General features: G+C 42.2%; 1 protein-coding gene across 1 annotated transcript in view; it reads right to left on the bottom strand.

The window, feature by feature from the left end:
• Window positions 1-478: 478 nt before the first annotated feature.
• DPF3 (D4, zinc and double PHD fingers, family 3) overlaps window positions 479-17,036 on the bottom strand; it is a 97,833-nt gene continuing 81,275 nt past the window's right edge. The window contains exons 9-11 of the mRNA XM_012724394.1: window positions 13,317-13,445; window positions 9,065-10,457; window positions 479-1,057 (exon numbers count right to left, since the gene is read on the bottom strand). Coding sequence (XP_012579848.1) covers window positions 10,258-10,457; window positions 13,317-13,445 — 329 coding nt within the window. The 3' untranslated portion in view covers window positions 479-1,057; window positions 9,065-10,257. The remainder of the gene's footprint in view (window positions 1,058-9,064; window positions 10,458-13,316; window positions 13,446-17,036) is intronic.

Raw genomic sequence — 17,036 nt, 5'->3', positions numbered from 1 at the left:
TCCCTTTCTAAGACCTGTTAGATGGCTGAAGTCATGAAATCTCAGCTGGTATTTATCTTTTGTCATCTTTTTAACATTTCCTTCACTGTGTTAAACAAAACGGTCTAAATCTGTTGAACTCATAGAGCTACAACACTAGATTAATCACTAGGTGAGTTTCCTTTCACAACTAGGTCTCTTCAGACACAACCAGGAGGCAGGCTGCTTCCTGACATCAGATAAATAGGGACTGCCTGAGGTGAGGGAAGAGGTGGTTTGGTTTTATTTGGGGGAGGTGGAGGTTGAAGAGGCTGCTGATAGCCTCTGTAGCTAATTTATTTCAATTAATTCTGAACACAAGATCATTTAACATCACAACACTTTCAACAGACTTTTGAAGAAGGGGAAAAAAAAACTGATCACTCCTCACTTACCACATCCAACTCGCAGAAATAAAAATACCTAAAGCACATACATGATGGCTTTTTACAAAGCCTGAGAGAGCAGAGTTGATCTTTATTTTCTTATTAAAAGTGTGGGGTATTTTTCCTTAGAGTTAATAGGCAGTCTTTATTTTACATTAAGTACTCTTTTGATTTCATGTCTTCACAAAACTCTTTTAATTTTTGAAGCAGAAGTTACTTTAAACAAAAATATTGTGCAATGCCAGCACTTTTTTCTTTTAAATATTGAAATAAATAAAATAACTCTCTTTTTTGTCAGTTTGTTGTGTTCAGTTAGATCGTAGAGCAATCTATTGCAGAGCAATTCCAGTCTGACCCGGGTACTTTTCTCACAGACAATTAAAGAAAATGTAATGAAGAATTTTAAAAAGGAAAAAAAAAATCTTCTTATTGCACAAACTGAGGCCATTCCCAAGACTTTTCTGAGCTGAGTTGCACTGGAGGTTTTTCCACAATCCAGGCTCCTGTGTTGGCTGAAACACACACGCAGGAGGGGGCCAGGCAAGGGAAGAGGAAGAGAAGGAGAAGGAGTAGGCGCATCATCATGGCTTCTTTCGCCTTCTTCGGAAATGGCTTGCTTGAAGGATTCTGGAGTCCCCAGGTCATAGAGTTGACTGCAGAGGGAAAGGCAACAAAAGATAAAACAAAAACAACAACACATAACAACTACCAAAAAAAAACAAGAAAGATTAAAATTAAGGGATGGCGGAGATGAAATGAATTGAAAAGAAAAAAGAAAGCAAACCACCAACCCATGACCACAGTAACGAGGCAACGGCCAGGAACGATGAGAACCTGACTAGCGGCCACGCCTCCCGCAACAGCAGCGAAAGTCCGCCTGGAGCAGCTGCTTCAGGACAGCTGAATGACAGAAGAAACGGGACACAGCTGGCATTTCGATTGAAAATAGGTGGTACAGCAGGCAAAAGTGGGCGTTAGCAAAAGCTTTTCTTTTTTCCTTACACTTGGAAACCAAGGGAACCACCCTTAAGCACACCCTGGTGAAAATATCCCAAAAGGAGCATCATGATCCAGTCTATCTTCCTGTCATCTACTTGGAAACAAGAAGTTCTTTGAGTTTAGGAGACAGGAGACTCCAACCTATGCCCCATGTGGCCTGAGTCCAAAAGAACACAAGTATACACCCTCACCCCAACTATGCCCACAGTGATTTCAGGGTATCAAAATCACTGAGAGAGAGAACCAAGCCAATCCCCATCTAGTCCAGTGAGGCCAAGTGTCAACCTTGCAACTTGGTGGCAAGTGAAGCTAGGTGGGTCCTTTAGCCCAGATGGGTACCAAACAGGTATGGATTTTGCTTCTAGTTGAAATGAAATCTAAGTTATTTTGGTCTTTGGAATGGGGAGGTCACCACAAAAGACTAAGCAATAAAACTGAGTGCTATCACATTTCACCCCAGAAGCAGTTTCTGAGGGCAGAGATGGGTGCCCCTAACAGTGTACAGTCCAAGTTCAGCTGAGTGTCGAGAGAGTGAGAATGGGAGGAAGGGTTCAATTGGAAAATGGCCAAGCCAGCAGGGAATAAAGATCAAAATCAAAGGAGAGGCTCAATCTCTTCCAAGTTGAAACTCCCCTCCCCATCTGCCTTCTCTCATACTACCCAAGCCACTGCTCTCGGCTCAGGCATACTCGGCTAGAGCAGATGCAATGCCAGAGCTGAGTCTATCTACTTATGCTTTGCAAAGGGAGGTTGAGAAGGCCTCATTTCCACCCATTACCAAGCACTCCCCACACCCATTCCTCTCTCTTTCCCCTACAACCACCCATCCCACCCACAGCCCCTCCGCTCAGATCTGCTGTTATGATGGACCTTTCCAGGCTCCTGTCTTCTTGCCAAGTGCTCATCTCTTCTCGGTGTTCCACTGGCCTCCAGCCCCTTCACTCCAGTGATAAACCAGTTGGCCTTTCTCCAGGTCTCCCACAGAGCTCCTGCCAAGTGTTCCCCTGTTGGGCATGGTAAGACTTTCACCCCTGCCAGGAGGGTTCTGTCCCAATGTCCCTGACACCCCTGCTTGGAAGTCATATGCCATTCTCTCAGTTCAGCTGGTAACTTCACTCCATGCCTCTTCCATTTCCTCAGATTTCCACTTTGACCACCCCGCCCCACCCCATACATACACAAATCTATCCATTTAAACCACTAGAAAAGGACAGGTTAGTTGTTTTCAAATGCACCTAACATCCATTTTCTCTTTTGTTTCCTTTGGACCAAATGTGGGCCCCACATTTGGGGCCCACATTTCATGTTCTTGGTCTTCTGCTATCAGTGCCCACCAAGGTGGCTTAGCTTCCCATCCTTCCATATATCTTCAATTTCCCCCTTCCCCTACCACGGTCTTCCTTCCCCTTCCCTCACCCCTCCTCCACTTTGCCACCTCCAGAATCCATCTACCCCCTTGACTTGACGAGTAGAAGCTGGGTCCACTTAAGACTTCACCAACCTTTCTGTCACCAATATTTATCGAGCATCCACTATGTGCAGAATAAGGCCCTAAATCCTTCTACTAATTAGTAGCTCAGAAACATTACTCAGTTCTCAGTTTATTTCAATAAATAACTATGGCACAATGGTGTCAGGCACTGTCTGGAGGACCTGAATGACATCATCTTTGCCCTCAAGAAACACATTTGTTTGATGAGAAAGACTAAAATTGTAATAGATTGCAATGAGCACTATACTTGTAGCATGGGAAAAAATGCTACAGACAGAACAAATCTTAAGCATTTTTTAATATTGTGATTTTTGCCATTTTACAAGGTTTAGGTTGTGATTCCCACCCAGCTTTTCTTTTTGTTCAGCTCTGTTCTATTCTTTCTGACAGCAGACACTCTTGCCTACAGATTAAATAGCTATAGGCAGTCTAGACTCCTTGCTGATCGGCATGGCTTCCCCCAAGAAAATCTCTCTGTCTCCTGTGCTCCACAGCAAAAATAATCATATACCACACCATGAAGCTCTCACAAGTTTTAACTACTTTGAACATGTAGCCTGCCTAGAAATAGGCTGCAATAAATCCACTGGCCCCTTGTTTAATTTCCTTCTATTCTTCAAGGACTGAGTAGTAAAATGTATACTCTGTTACTCAGATTCTAGTTGTCAAGTGAACAAAGGTATATATGAATGAAAATATTGCTACATATGCTAACATGAACCTCAGCTGAAAGATGAAATGTTTGGGTCACTATTAATGGAATAAATCAATCATATAGCCCTTCACATGGTTATTGAGAATGATACAACATCAGTTCTGTGATAATCTTACCAAAAACGCATAATCTTATTTTAATCATTAAGAAACAACAAACGAACCTAAATGTATTGAAATTACTAATCTATAATCATCCGAAGTAGCAAGGTTATAGAAGATGAAGATTGTGAAACTAACTATTTGAGATTAAAGGACTTTAAAAGTACATGAAAGGTAAATGTGACATGTGACCCTAGACTGGCTAATGGGCCAGAAAAAGGACATCAGTGAAATAATTGTCAAAATTTTAATAAAATCTGTAAATTGTAGAATCACATCAATATTAATTTCCTAATTGTGATTACTGTTATTTGGAGATTACTGGTTATTTGGAGAATCTGGATGATGAGTATATGGGAAGTAATAACTTATGAAAGATTTTTTGTGAGCCTGAAATTATTTCAAAATTATTTAAATTTTTCTTAAAAATCTTAGTCAAAGCCATTTAGAAGTTTCTCAAGCTGCTAAAAATGGAGCTTCCATAATATCCAGCAATTCCACTCCTAAGTATCTACCCAAAGGACACAAAAACATTAACTCAAAAGGTCACCTATGCTCTTATGTTTAATGCAGCATGATTTATAAGAGGTAAGCTATGGAAACAACATAAATGCCCAGAATAGATGGCTGGATCAAGAAGATGTGATATATATATAGGCAATGAAATATTACTCAGCAATCAAAAAAGATAAAACTCATGCCTTTCATGGCAAATATGGATGGAGCTAGAACAGATTATGCTCAGTGAAAAAAGCCAGAAAGAAAGAGAAAAATACCAGATGGTTTCACTTTGAGGAAGAATGTAAAGGATCTGGAGGAAAAAGTAATTATAATAAAGTAAAAATCAACAGGCAACTCTGAACCAGAGACATTCTGCAGGGGTGGGAGAGGGGAGCAGGATCAAAACAGGGGTGAGGGGTGGGAAGAACACAAGTGACTAGGTGATGGTGCAGGGTTCGTGAAATGTTGTTGGGACTTCTACAGGGACTATAATCAAGATGAAAAGGGCATACATTGCACAAAAATGAAGAATGACATAAAAAAAATTTTTTTTTATTTAAAAAAAATCTTAGTCATGGATTGAAAGTCAGTTATTGAGTTGCTTAGAAAACCTAAATACCAATGCTTTTTTAGCTAAAATTCAGTTCTGACAGGAATTTTCCATAATTCTCAGCTATTTTGTAAACTGATCAAACAGAATTGTTTTCCCCATACTGTTATTTTAAGTAAATAGTTAGAAATCACTAATTAAGCACAAAGTATTATATAATTCTATGTTCCAGTGTTAGAAATGCTTGGGTATTTAACCAAAATAGGGCTAAAGGATTCACTCCATGCCATATCATCACTCTCACCACCTTCACCCCTACCCAATGTCACTACCATCAAAACACAGACCATTATGAGGCTCAGCCTAAGGTCCTTGGGAAAGTTCATGAGGATTATTATCCTCTGTAGGAATCTAATGTGATCCTAGATCACATTAATACAGAATAAGTGACCTCAAAGCCCTTTACTGGTTTTACTCAAGAATCCTTCAATCTGACCTACAGGAAAGTACAGACTGATCAGAAAGTGTTAGAAGACCAGATACTTACTGGCCCCACACCAGAACACCAGTCCCTGAACCTGACAAGCTTCAGTCTCATCAGGAAATGGGGACAAATACTATTTATTCTCTCTCTCATAGTCATTCTAAGAGTCATCATGAGGTGCTATTGGTTCTATATTATTCTAGCCTAAGAACTGTCTCTATCCTAGGGATCAAAGAACTGAGAAGAGATTCATGGCAGTGAACTCATAAAGGACTGAATCCAGAACCCAGAGCTTTTTATTCTACTCTAGGCTTTTCACTACAACAAAAATGCCTCACTCAGAAAATACACAGCAACTTCACTTCTAAAGGCTAGACAAATCCCCTACAGAAAAACTCCTAGTGGGCCCTCCCTGGGGGCGCAACAAGTTAAAGCACAGCCACTGCAGCATGAGTTCGATCCCCGGCCAGGGAGCTGACCCACATGGCATGGCAGACCTCTCCTGACTCCCCTCAGCAGTATACTTGGTGGATCTGCCTCTTCTGCTCCCCACTCTGTCTCTGGTGAATCCTCTCACCCCCTGTACCTCTGGCCTGTACCCCAGTTCTGTAGGCACAAATAAATAAATCTTTAAAAAAAGAAAATCTAGTATATGAGTCTCCTCAAACTTTTAAGTACAAGTTCAAGATCACATTTATCAGATATAACAGGTGGCATACTGGGATAATATTAATTAATCTTATTCCACCATGAAGTGAGAACCTCCACGCAGCCCTTAGTTCGCTCCCCGAGTAATGATCTTGTGTTCCCTCAATTGCTATAGAAAGGCAACGGGAGGCTGTAGTCTGTTAGGTGAATAGAGAGATACAAAGTAAGCAGGAAGACTTACAGGGGCACTGTTGATGCGAACATCATATTTTTATTAAATCCTTCTCTCTCAAATACCAGTAGCAAATTGCATTACTGACTTTAAAGTACCTTTAAAAAATTAAATGCATATTTCTTACTCTCAATGTTCTAGTGATTAGAGGGTCTGATTTCCACAGAGCCTTAATATCATAAATAAAAGATTACATTGTTCTAGGTATGAAAAAACAGTAATCACCTTTACATCAACTGTTCCCCCAGGGGATGTAAGTGTATAAAATTTAGGGAGTTCTATATCTTTGATTCTCTTATCTTTCTGCAGAGATTCAGAAAATTGGGTGACATTTTTGAAGCATTTTGGAGGGGTGCTTCACTGAACTGAGGACAAAATGAACTAATGTGATTATTTTTACCTGGATGATTCTAATTTATATTAAAAGTTTATTTAATAAAAGTGACAACACAACAATAGATGCATTGACTGCTCATACATGTTACTTGCAACATCAGAAGGAACTCTCTAGAAAGGATGGTTTAGAAAAAAATACTTTTTAAAATTTTAATTGTTAGTATCTTCTTGGGGATCTAATTGCTCACTCTTCAGTCTTGAAATTGTTCTTACTAAGGTTACCTTTTTAAGTTATGTTCATTACAAATACCCCTTTCTTCACTTAGAACTGAGAAAGGTGAAAGGAAATGTGTGTGTGTGTGTGTGTGTGTGTGTGTGTGTGTGTGTGTGTGTGTGTGTAGGGTCTATCTATCTAGATATCAATCATAGGTCTATACACATGGTTATAAATAATATAAAATGCATGCAAATATGCTTGTATGTATTTATGGAATATAGGAATGCCCTACACAGGACTATACTCAAGGTAAAGAGTGTATGTTCTGGAATCAGAAGAGTACATGTTACCAGAATCAAAACCTGGCTCTTAATTAGTTATCAGACCTTAGGAATATTTCTTAACCTTATTACTAAAGCTTCAGGTTACTTGTCCATAAATTGAGGTACATTTCATGGGGAACTCAAGAAGGTTAAATGAACTATTCCAAGGAAAGCACTCAGAACAAAGCTTGGCACATATATATTGGCAACTGTTAGGAAGACAAAGGGAGGCTGTAGATATAGCATCAGCCACCCAGATATTTGGAAACCCAAGACTGAAAGCTTCTTCCTCTTACTCTTCCTCAGAGTTCCCCTCCTTCACTTTTAAGATTTTTGCCTCCAAAGCAATGTCCATCCCACTCTCGCAAACTTAATTCAACCTCTCTGGGTTGACTTTTCTCAGTTAAAAAGTGAAAAATCTGAACTTGATCTTCCAAGTCCTTTACAGTTCCACTTTTTTTTTTTAAAGGAAGTAAATTCTGTTGAAAGATACTATAATTAAGATGACACAAAGTCCTCAAACAATGCTGAGATATTCTATCCGCACTGGCTACACCAAGTGAGAGAGATAAGGACGGCTATTAGCACTCCCACCAGGGGGAACAAAACATCGAGCTATACTAGTAAAAGTAATGCAGGTAACAGCCAACCTCAGACAAATCTTTCATGAGTTTGTATTGTTTATTCTGGTTCCCCTTCAGAACCCCAAGTCAGACTCTAAAATTAAGTGGGCTGTTATAATTTAATTATGTAGATTTTTTTAATTCAAGTTCTATAGCAAACTGTCACTGTGAATTTCAAAAGTACTCACAATGACACCAATTTGAAATGATAGTACAGGTTGGGCACACATTTTTTTTAATAATATAATGGTTTATTTTTACATCATTATGTGGCTTTTTTCATCTCACTTGTAATCCCTGTGGGCTTCCCATCACCAAACGGGCACATATATTTTTATGGGAGCTCACACTTTATCAATGAGAGCAAATCTCAATGTTATGAATACAATATGTGAGACAAAATATCAGAACAGATAAAGAGGTAGAGAGCGACAGCAAGAGCTTGTTGTTTCCCCCTAGCAGAAACGAACTGAAGCCAACTATACTGACTTTGGCACACATGTAAGCATGCAGGAAGGTTTACCCGTATTTCCCAGGAACAGAACCACAAACAGATTAAGCAGAATGTCCAAAATGGGTGAGCTTATTACCTTCATTCTCTCACAACTAAGAGCAAATGCCAAGCAAGCACTTTCCAAGCAGGAAAAAAAGTAGAAGCCCTTTCTGTCTGAAGCTACCAGGAAATACAAAAGGTCTGCTGGTGGGTTTTGTTGCTGGGTCCTTGCTTTTGTTTGGTTGGTTTGTTATTTTAACAAAAGGTCTAATTCAGGAGTTGCTACAAAGGCTGAACTGTCAAAGCAGAACTTTCCAGACACTTACAAATTGCCTGTTGCCTCAATGGCCACTGGGATCTACCAATCCGGGCCAAATGACAGTGCTTGTGTTTCTAGACTTGGGGGTGCACAGAGGTCGAAGACCCTAACCACATTTATGAGAGTTCAGAGGCTTCAGATCAGCTCGGTTGAGGCCTGTGCCTCCAGAGATCTTGTTCAACTTGGACATGCCCCTTGGCTGTGAAATTGGTACCTGGAGTGAAGACCACCACCCTGCATACACAGCACTTCCCTGAGGTCACACACCCTCAGTGCACACAACACAGCAACCGACTCCAACCCCAGTTGCCCAGATGCCACTCCCAGGTGTAGCCAAGGGAGTTAGCCAGCCATTCTCTCTTGCAGCTGAGGCCAGAAGCCCACAGTCCACACGGACTTCAGCTCCCACAGCCAGGGCCAGCCCACGTGGGCGCGCATGCGCACACAGACAGCAGGCGCAAGGTGGAAGCCAGGCCGGGAGCCACCCCCACGCTGTCGAGGGGCTCTAAACCCAGGCAAACGAAAGACAACCTGGACGTGGATGGGAGACAGGAAAACTGAAAATACAAAACAAACAAAAACTATGATGGCTTGTCCTCGTGGCGAGGCAGGTCAGGCGAGACCTACCTTTGGACCAGGGCCGCACAGCCGCTCCCTCGGGGGACTGCCAACGAGGCAGAGGGTCCGCGCCAGCTCCCCGGGCGCCTTGAGCAAGTGTTGCTTTGGTTTATTTCAGGAGGTGCTATTGGAAACATAAAACAAAGTGCCTGGAGGACACTATAAAAAAATAGAAGAAACACGGGAGACTTGATCATCCAACAGGAATTTATAAGTTTTTAAACAAGGGCGAGGGGAGGGACAGTATACTGTGAGGTATCATTCTTTCTTCCAGGAGGGCGGCGTCCACACGTTGGGTCACTGCTGAGTCCATGACCATCTGCTGATATTCCATTCCTGCATTTGGAAATTACTCTTCACCAGAAGGAAAGTGAGGAAAAAGCCAGCGACGACAAAACAGCGACCGTGCGTGGAGGATGGAGGAGCCTAGCAGGCTGCCAGTCGAGGCGGGTGCTGGAGGGAGGCCACATTCGGCAGCCAGACTGGTCTGGAACTGCTGACATTTTCTCACAAGCAGGGAGGAAGATGGAAAGGTCAAGGAGGAGAAGCGGGGCGGGGTCTGTCGGGGCAGCCACAAATTCTGTGGGGTACAGAAAGTGTCATCATCTCCCATGGAGGACACCATCCTGGCTAGGTCTCCTCCTTCAGTCAACCCTTCCCCCTCTACCCCCAGTGGCTTCTCCTAAACAGGATATGACTTCAACCTCTTTGATTTCCCTTCTCTCTCTCAAAGAAAAAGGTCCATTTCTAATAATAGCAAGAATACATAAATACAATTTTAATGTTATTGGTTCTTTGTTTCCAAACCCAATGTTCCTCCTGGCTTCGTTTTGCCAATAAATAGGAAAACTGAGAAAATCAACTCTGCTCATGTCAAAAAAAATCCCCTCCCCCCCAAAATAGATAATCCACCTAACGTCCCAGTCTATAGAAAATAAATAGTACATCACGATGCCGTCACGCTGAAGGACTGTTATTCTGCTCTTTTGTTCTGTTTTGTTTTGTTTCAGTAGTTTGTGCTTCTGCTGTACATACCCAAAACAGAGGGAAAGGGGGGCGGGAGGTGTGGAAGGTGAGAGGGAAAAGCAAGGAGAAGGGGAAAACCTAAAGTCGTCTCTCATTAAAAAAAATATATCAGAACCAGAACAATGACCAAAGTCGGAGGGTGGTGGCTAGTGGGCCAGAGAGTCTGTTCCATGGGTTTAGCAACTGCCCTTTTTATCTGCTGTGGGGGAGCCCCGGCCACTCCGGCGTCCTCGGCAGGAGCGAGGCTCTTCCAAATCGTCCTCATCAAAGCCGTGGAAAGTTGAGGTGTCACTTTCTGACGTGGAACCGAATAAGTCCTCCGTGGTGCGTGCTGCGGCCGCTGCCTTCTCCTTCCTGCCTTCTCCTCCCAAATGAGCTGACATGTATGATGAATATATCAGCACATGGGTTAAGCAACAGACAGCATTATTAATATTCTTATTACATTACGACAATGTTATTTTTAATAGCAAGATCATAAACCATTTCACACCAAAAAGGGATTATCTGGTCCATCACCTGGACAATGTAGGGTATCAGGACAAAGCAAACATTTCCTGGGAAAAGGATGCGTCTCCCCTCCCTGGAAAGATATCATCTCTACTGTGATATGTACATCCACAGCATCTGACAGAGAACGATACAACCATGATCTTTCTGTTCCGTAGGCACACATACACACGCACGCTCGCCCCACCTCACCCCAAACACAAGGTTTCTTGGGTGGTTTTTCAGCCTGGCTGGTATTTCTTTGGTGCTTTCAGTTGGTGTTTATTTGAACAGTGTTAGTCCTTTACTTAGACAGCTTTACAAAGGCATTACTGTCAGGTCACACATTCAAGGAGCTTAAGCCTCCATCGTTTTTATTTTATTTCTACTCATTTCTAGCCTCATTCTCTCAGTACCTTTCAGTTCTGTCCTTATACCATGTAATTCATTTGCACTGGAAGTAAAAAGTAGTTGGAAAATCTGATCACTGTTAAGTAGACAGAGTCATCCTTTTTAAAGCATTGCAGGAAATAGATGTGATCTGCACCCACACATGAGAGCGTGTGCATACAGATATATGTACACACGCACACACACCCACACACACACACACACATAACCACTCATTCCATCCACTAAACACACCCAGGTCTTAATTACTCCAGAGAAGTCCCAAGTCATCAAATCTAACTCAGCATGAGTGGGATTTGGGGGTTTAAAAGCCTAGTAAGATATAGTTAGTACCAAAGTCTGTAAAATTCAGATTTATACTTTTTCACATTCAATATGGGCCCAGGACTGCCCTCAAACGATGCTATGATGTGCCATTATAGGAATCTCACTTTCTCCCCAGGAAACAGACGAAGTGGGACAGATGTTAGAGAAAGACAGCCCTCTCAAGCTCCACGCCAACCCTAGGGAAGTATTTGTCCCCCTCTCTCAACAAGCACATTTTAGGGGTTAATGCCATCTATTGGTTTATCTCCAAATTATTGGTTTATCTCCAAGTTATCACTATTTCAGGAACAGCACAGTCATACCTTGACTAAATTACCCACCAAAATTAACCCTGGACAAATACAATGTGAAGACCTAGGCTGGTGTGTCAAATGGTCTCCTGAGTCACAGAGCACGCAGATCCTGAGAAGCCAAAGCTGAACAAAGGCTGCATGTGAAGACAGAGGCTCTGGGTAGAAAAAAACCAACTGCCCACTTCTAGTTCCCCGAAGATCAGACTCAAGGAACCCATCTTGTAAAAGGAAAGAAGGAAATGATAGCTGTTTCTAAAAAGAACTCTGAAATTGCGCTTTCTAAAGCACCCCAAATCCACAGCAGCCCTTAACACTCTGCCTAGAATATCTCTCCCACCAAGTGACTTTGCTGTGTAGAGATTTTGTCTGATCACTTGCTTCTTAGAAACAGGGAACTGAGTTTCAATTGTTTTGTTCTCTTTTTAAGTATCTAAAGTGTCAAAGAGGGCCCTCTTTTCTAAACTGGCACTAATAGCGTAAAAAGTTCAGTGTTTCGATAGTAAATGAATTGACAGAAGAGCAAAAATGAGCCACTGTTTTAGACCTTTAAAAGTCATACGTTAAGAGTTGTGTGTAATGGAAACCACAGTCCTTTTCTTATTCCTGATTTACTACTCAGGTCAGTCTTGAGCCCTAAATAACGCAAACACTGTATATAAAAGGACTAAAGTCACGGTTTGCATACAACATAAGGGAAAAAATAAGTTAATAAGGTAAACCAAAGTGAATTTCAGTGCATCTCTTCGGACTAGGAGTTGAAAAGATATTGGGCTGATGGGTAGAAACAGCAAGGACACCTCACTGTTGAAGCCAAATATCCAGTTGAACAGTATCACCTACTGGTCAACAGTTGTGGGATTCAAGATGAGTCTGAAATCTTCTCCCTACCTTGCACTTTGGCCTAGTAAGGATATAAAACAATATGAACAAATAGATAGTAACAACCAACCAGGACTAGCCAAAAATCATGGTTTGGTTAGAGATGAAAAACAAAAGAGTTTGAACAAAACTTGAAAAAATGAGCTCATTTTAAGGACAAAAAAACAAGATCAAAGTCTGTTGTTGTTGTTGTTGTTGTTGTTATAGTCTTTGAATAACCTAAAGATGAAAATAAAAAAATTTTAAAAGCATGCCAAGTCCATTCCATACTAGCCCTTAGAAGGCCTGCCCTTTGGCCTCTGATCTGTCAGGGTGTTTTTGTCTGTTCTATAGGAGAAAATGAGATGAGTGGCCAATGGAAGTGGTGTTTACACATCTACCCAGGAACCCAGGGGTCTCTGACTCCCCCAGTTCAAGATGTGATTGCTGCCCCGATATTCGTGTTCCCATAGTCTTTCAGTTTTCCCCAAGACACTTCCACAGCACAAAGACATCTTTTTTGTTCCATGCACATCACCCAAAACAGGGAAGCAAGCTGTGTTTGTCTCCAGGTGTCTACACTATTTCACAGTCGTCCATAGCAACACACGCAAGTTAATAGCCACCTCATGGAAAGGCCAGACACATGTCAGAACTTCTTTCCCCTTTTACCTGGATTCCAGGACAGAACTTTTGATTCTTAAGACCCAAAGAAGAAAAATAGCGAAAGACCTGCAAACCCCTCTTGGATCACCACTCCACCCTTCAAGTCCTACCACCCCTAAGATGGCAGAGGAATGCAAGTGAATGCAAGTTCCTGGCTACCAGCATACCATGCAGGAAGGGGCCACACTCACCAGAGCGTCCACAGTCTGCACAAGACACCAGCTCTTCTGGCCGCCCACTCTTCTTGTTCAAGTTAGAGCCCCCCAAGCAGAAGTCACAGTAGTTATTGGGGATGACTGTCCCATCCGGTCCTTTCTGGGCTATGGGGGAAAAAATTATATCCACTGTTAGACTGACATACGTTTCTACTGACCCTTCTCCTCCCAGAGTTTGGCCAGATCTGCACCAGAAAGAATACAAAGCTTAGAATCTGAGATTTAGTTACACTCAAGTTGTTCAATTGGACTGAGTTTTCTCCCTGCTTTTCTATTCAACAATAATAAAGCCTTGCAAGCCATGCAGAGTTGAGTTTGGTTTTTGTGTTAGTTTGTGGTACAGAAATTACCTCGTTCCTCTGGCCACATCTTCAAATGCACAAAAGACCAGAGGGCCTACACTCAAATGAATTCTCAACCCTGAACAATGAGCTCCAAGGAGCAAGGCCCCAACTGGCAGGTGGCAACAGACCCAACAGACAAGGACCCAACAGGCACTGGTGTCACTGGAGGAAGAGAGAAGGGTCATTGCTGGATAGACGCTCTCATTTATGAGATTCTCCCCTGTCCCTTTTGGAAAATAAAGCACCACCAAGGGATAATCATTCCCAGGAAAGACACTGAAGATACTCTTGGGGACTCTGATGAGTAACTTGCAGGTGCACAGGTGTCCACTCTGGTATGGCCTCATCTTCTCGAAATCCAGAATGGTTGGTCATGGAATGCACCCTCACTACTTAATCAGCAGACCTCAAATGCCAGACCCCAAGAATCAGAACTGGACACTTACTTCAGCCTCATGCCAAGGATGGGTTAAATGATGAGTGAGTGAGCACATCTTGAGGCTTTAGACCCGCATAAGCCAGTCATTCAGAAAGGTATTACACAAAAGCAAAGGAAAATCTTAGGATGTTCTTGAAAACAAAGCTTTGCAAGAGCAGCCCATATCCTGGAGCACTGAAATCATTCTCAGTTCCAGGGGCTGGTTAAAAAGCCTTGCTCAGGTAGGTTCTATGTATGGACAGATGCCTCCATTTTTCCTGTTTTTCTATCCCTTTTGTGGACATTTCTTTGTCACATTAATACACCCTGTTTGCAGCTAAGAAGAAAGGAACGGAGGTTTATAGGATCAGCCTAAACCACTAGGGTATCTTCCTCCTCACTATACCCAATGTCTCCTGCTATCTTTCATTATTCACTGGCTAACATTAATCAGGGTCCCGTAGGGTACAAATCTGTAAAAGGAAGCAGATATGTGAGCACAAATACCATCCAGACAGTAAGTGATAAACGGATTCACCCACTTTAATATGATTCCCTCTGGCCTTAGCTTACTCCATGCCTCTGCTTTGCCTCCAGGAATAGAAAAACTTACCTGAGGAAGGCGGAAGACAAAAGCTTGTGGAATTACATTATAGAGGGTTAATCCATTTATCAGTTGCTATTTGGATTGTTTAATCAGTTTCTAAGTCATTGATTTTCATCTTCAGGGAGGCAGACAATTCTCTGCAAGAAAAGTGTTAGCAGTTTGGGGCAGACAGAAAGCTGGCCATACCCTGTGGGCTGTTGAAAGTGGGTTTTTGTTCATCAGTCACTGCATCTCAAGACATCTGCACATCATACAGAATGGTTTTACAAATCACCTCCAAAAATCAGCACGTGTGCAAAAACTCCAGTCTACCTAGAAAATCTTCATTGCCCAAATACAGAAATGTCCTTTGTTCCTTCTCAGTGCCATCTTAGCCATTTTAAGAGCGCACTTAAGAAATCCAAACATGTCTAGAAAGCAAATAAACTCAGGATTTCCTCATTAGGAGGCTATCATGAAAATCAATCAAAAGGTGAACAGAAAGAAGGGTATAGTAAATTTAGGGGCTAAAGGTAAACCAAAGCTAAATTTCATGATTGACATTTATTAGACATGAAATATGGAGGTGCCAATCACAACTTAGATAGTAGCTTTCTGCATGAAAAGCAATCAGAGAGTCTCATGTATATCAACCCACTAAAACTCTCAAGAGGCCGGTCTCATCATCCATCTCCTTCCCCCCTCTCAGGGACTTCCTATTAAGTGATTTCCTCCCCTTTTACAAAACCCTTAAGCCAGTAAAGAGTGTGTTTTTCTCCAAGAGGCTGTACGAATTATGAAGATGAAAAAGTAGAACACGGAATAACTTCCAGATAATTCTTTTTTTAAAAAAACAATTTATTTATGCATACAGAATGGGGGTACAGTAGGTCAGAGGTGGGGGGCCAGTGAGAGGATTCACCAGAGACAGAGCAGGGAGCAGAACAGGCAGACTGAGGAAATACGCTGCTGAGGGGAGTAGAGGTCTGCTGCACCATGTGGGTCACCTCCGGGGTGGGGATCAAACTCATGCTGAAGTGGCTTGAGCTTCTTAGTGCTGTGCTTTAACCCGCTATACCAGCAGGGAGGGCCGCAGATAATTCTTAACAGCTTATACCAACAACAGACGATTGGTAGAACACCCCATTGGTCAAGGACTCAAATATGGCAAGAAATAAAAATTTCAGAAATGATCTAGTAGAGCAAAGCAGTGATGGGGAAATTGAGACAAAGGGAACAGAATTGAATACATCTGATGAAGAAGTTTCTGAACCACTGAGTTAGAGCAGAGTCCTCACACAGATGTGTGTTGGTTGCTGGCCATGCAAAATGCTTAGCCAAGGGAGTGAGGAAGGTGCTCAAAAACTAGTGCCCATGTGTGTAGCTGTGACAAAACAGTGAGGAATGTCAGGAATTAGTCTATCGATGGCCCAATAGAGAAAATGAGCGTGAACAGGTGTAAGGTATGCTTGTTTCCAGCAACTTTCTTGTCTTTTCCTCCTATCTTATCACAGTAGTGAAGTCAAAGCTTCCTTCCAGCTGGGTAAAATATCTTGAGATAGATGAATCAACAGCATTTATATCTGATTCTCTTAAATTTGTGGGTATTTAGGGTTGGTTTTGGGATAAGAGTTCTCCCATGGAGCTCTCTCATATTCCCCAGCCAGAAATGACCTTGGAAGAGGATAATGTTGACCTCGCATTAATGGCCCTTCTCTTGTACTACCACCTCATCACCTCATTTAAAACGATTGTCAGATCTCTGTGTTCACACAGGGTACACATAGTTACAGGAAATAGTTAACAACAGGTGGGATGAACAGCCTAGAGGAGGAAGGCAGCCCCTTGACCAGGCTTAAGTATGGAAGTGGCAGGGCCCTTGGAGATAGGGCGACAGAGCACTGTGGTTGCCTTCCCTGCAGCAGAGTTACTTGTCTCTGAACACCATTCACTGCCTGCTTTATTACCCTGGTCCTTGGATAGGATGGCTCAGCCATCTGGACTGTCCCACATCACCTTTCCACAGTCCAAAAGAGCAACAGGTCAAGGGCATTGAGTTGTAATGAGTAATGCTAGATCTCTACTATGGTAGAAGAAACACCAGCACACAATGTGCCCCAATAAGTATAAACTATGATTGATTATCTCCTGAGAAGGGACATCAGGTTGCACATACCCACTCAGCCTCCCAGTTCAAGTTTGAGAAGGAAAAAACCAGACATTTATTAAGCTATAAAACTATGACAGAACTCAAATTAAAACCACAATGAGATACCACCTCACCCCAGTGAGAATGGCACATCTTCAAACAACTAGCAACAACAAATGTTGGCGAGGATGTGGAGAAA

Source organism: Condylura cristata, unplaced genomic scaffold, assembly GCF_000260355.1.
Source record: "Condylura cristata isolate star-nosed mole 26May11 unplaced genomic scaffold, ConCri1.0 scaffold00013, whole genome shotgun sequence".
Lineage (NCBI taxonomy): Eukaryota > Metazoa > Chordata > Mammalia > Eulipotyphla > Talpidae > Condylura > Condylura cristata.
This window is presented reverse-complemented; position numbering and strand designations above follow the sequence as displayed.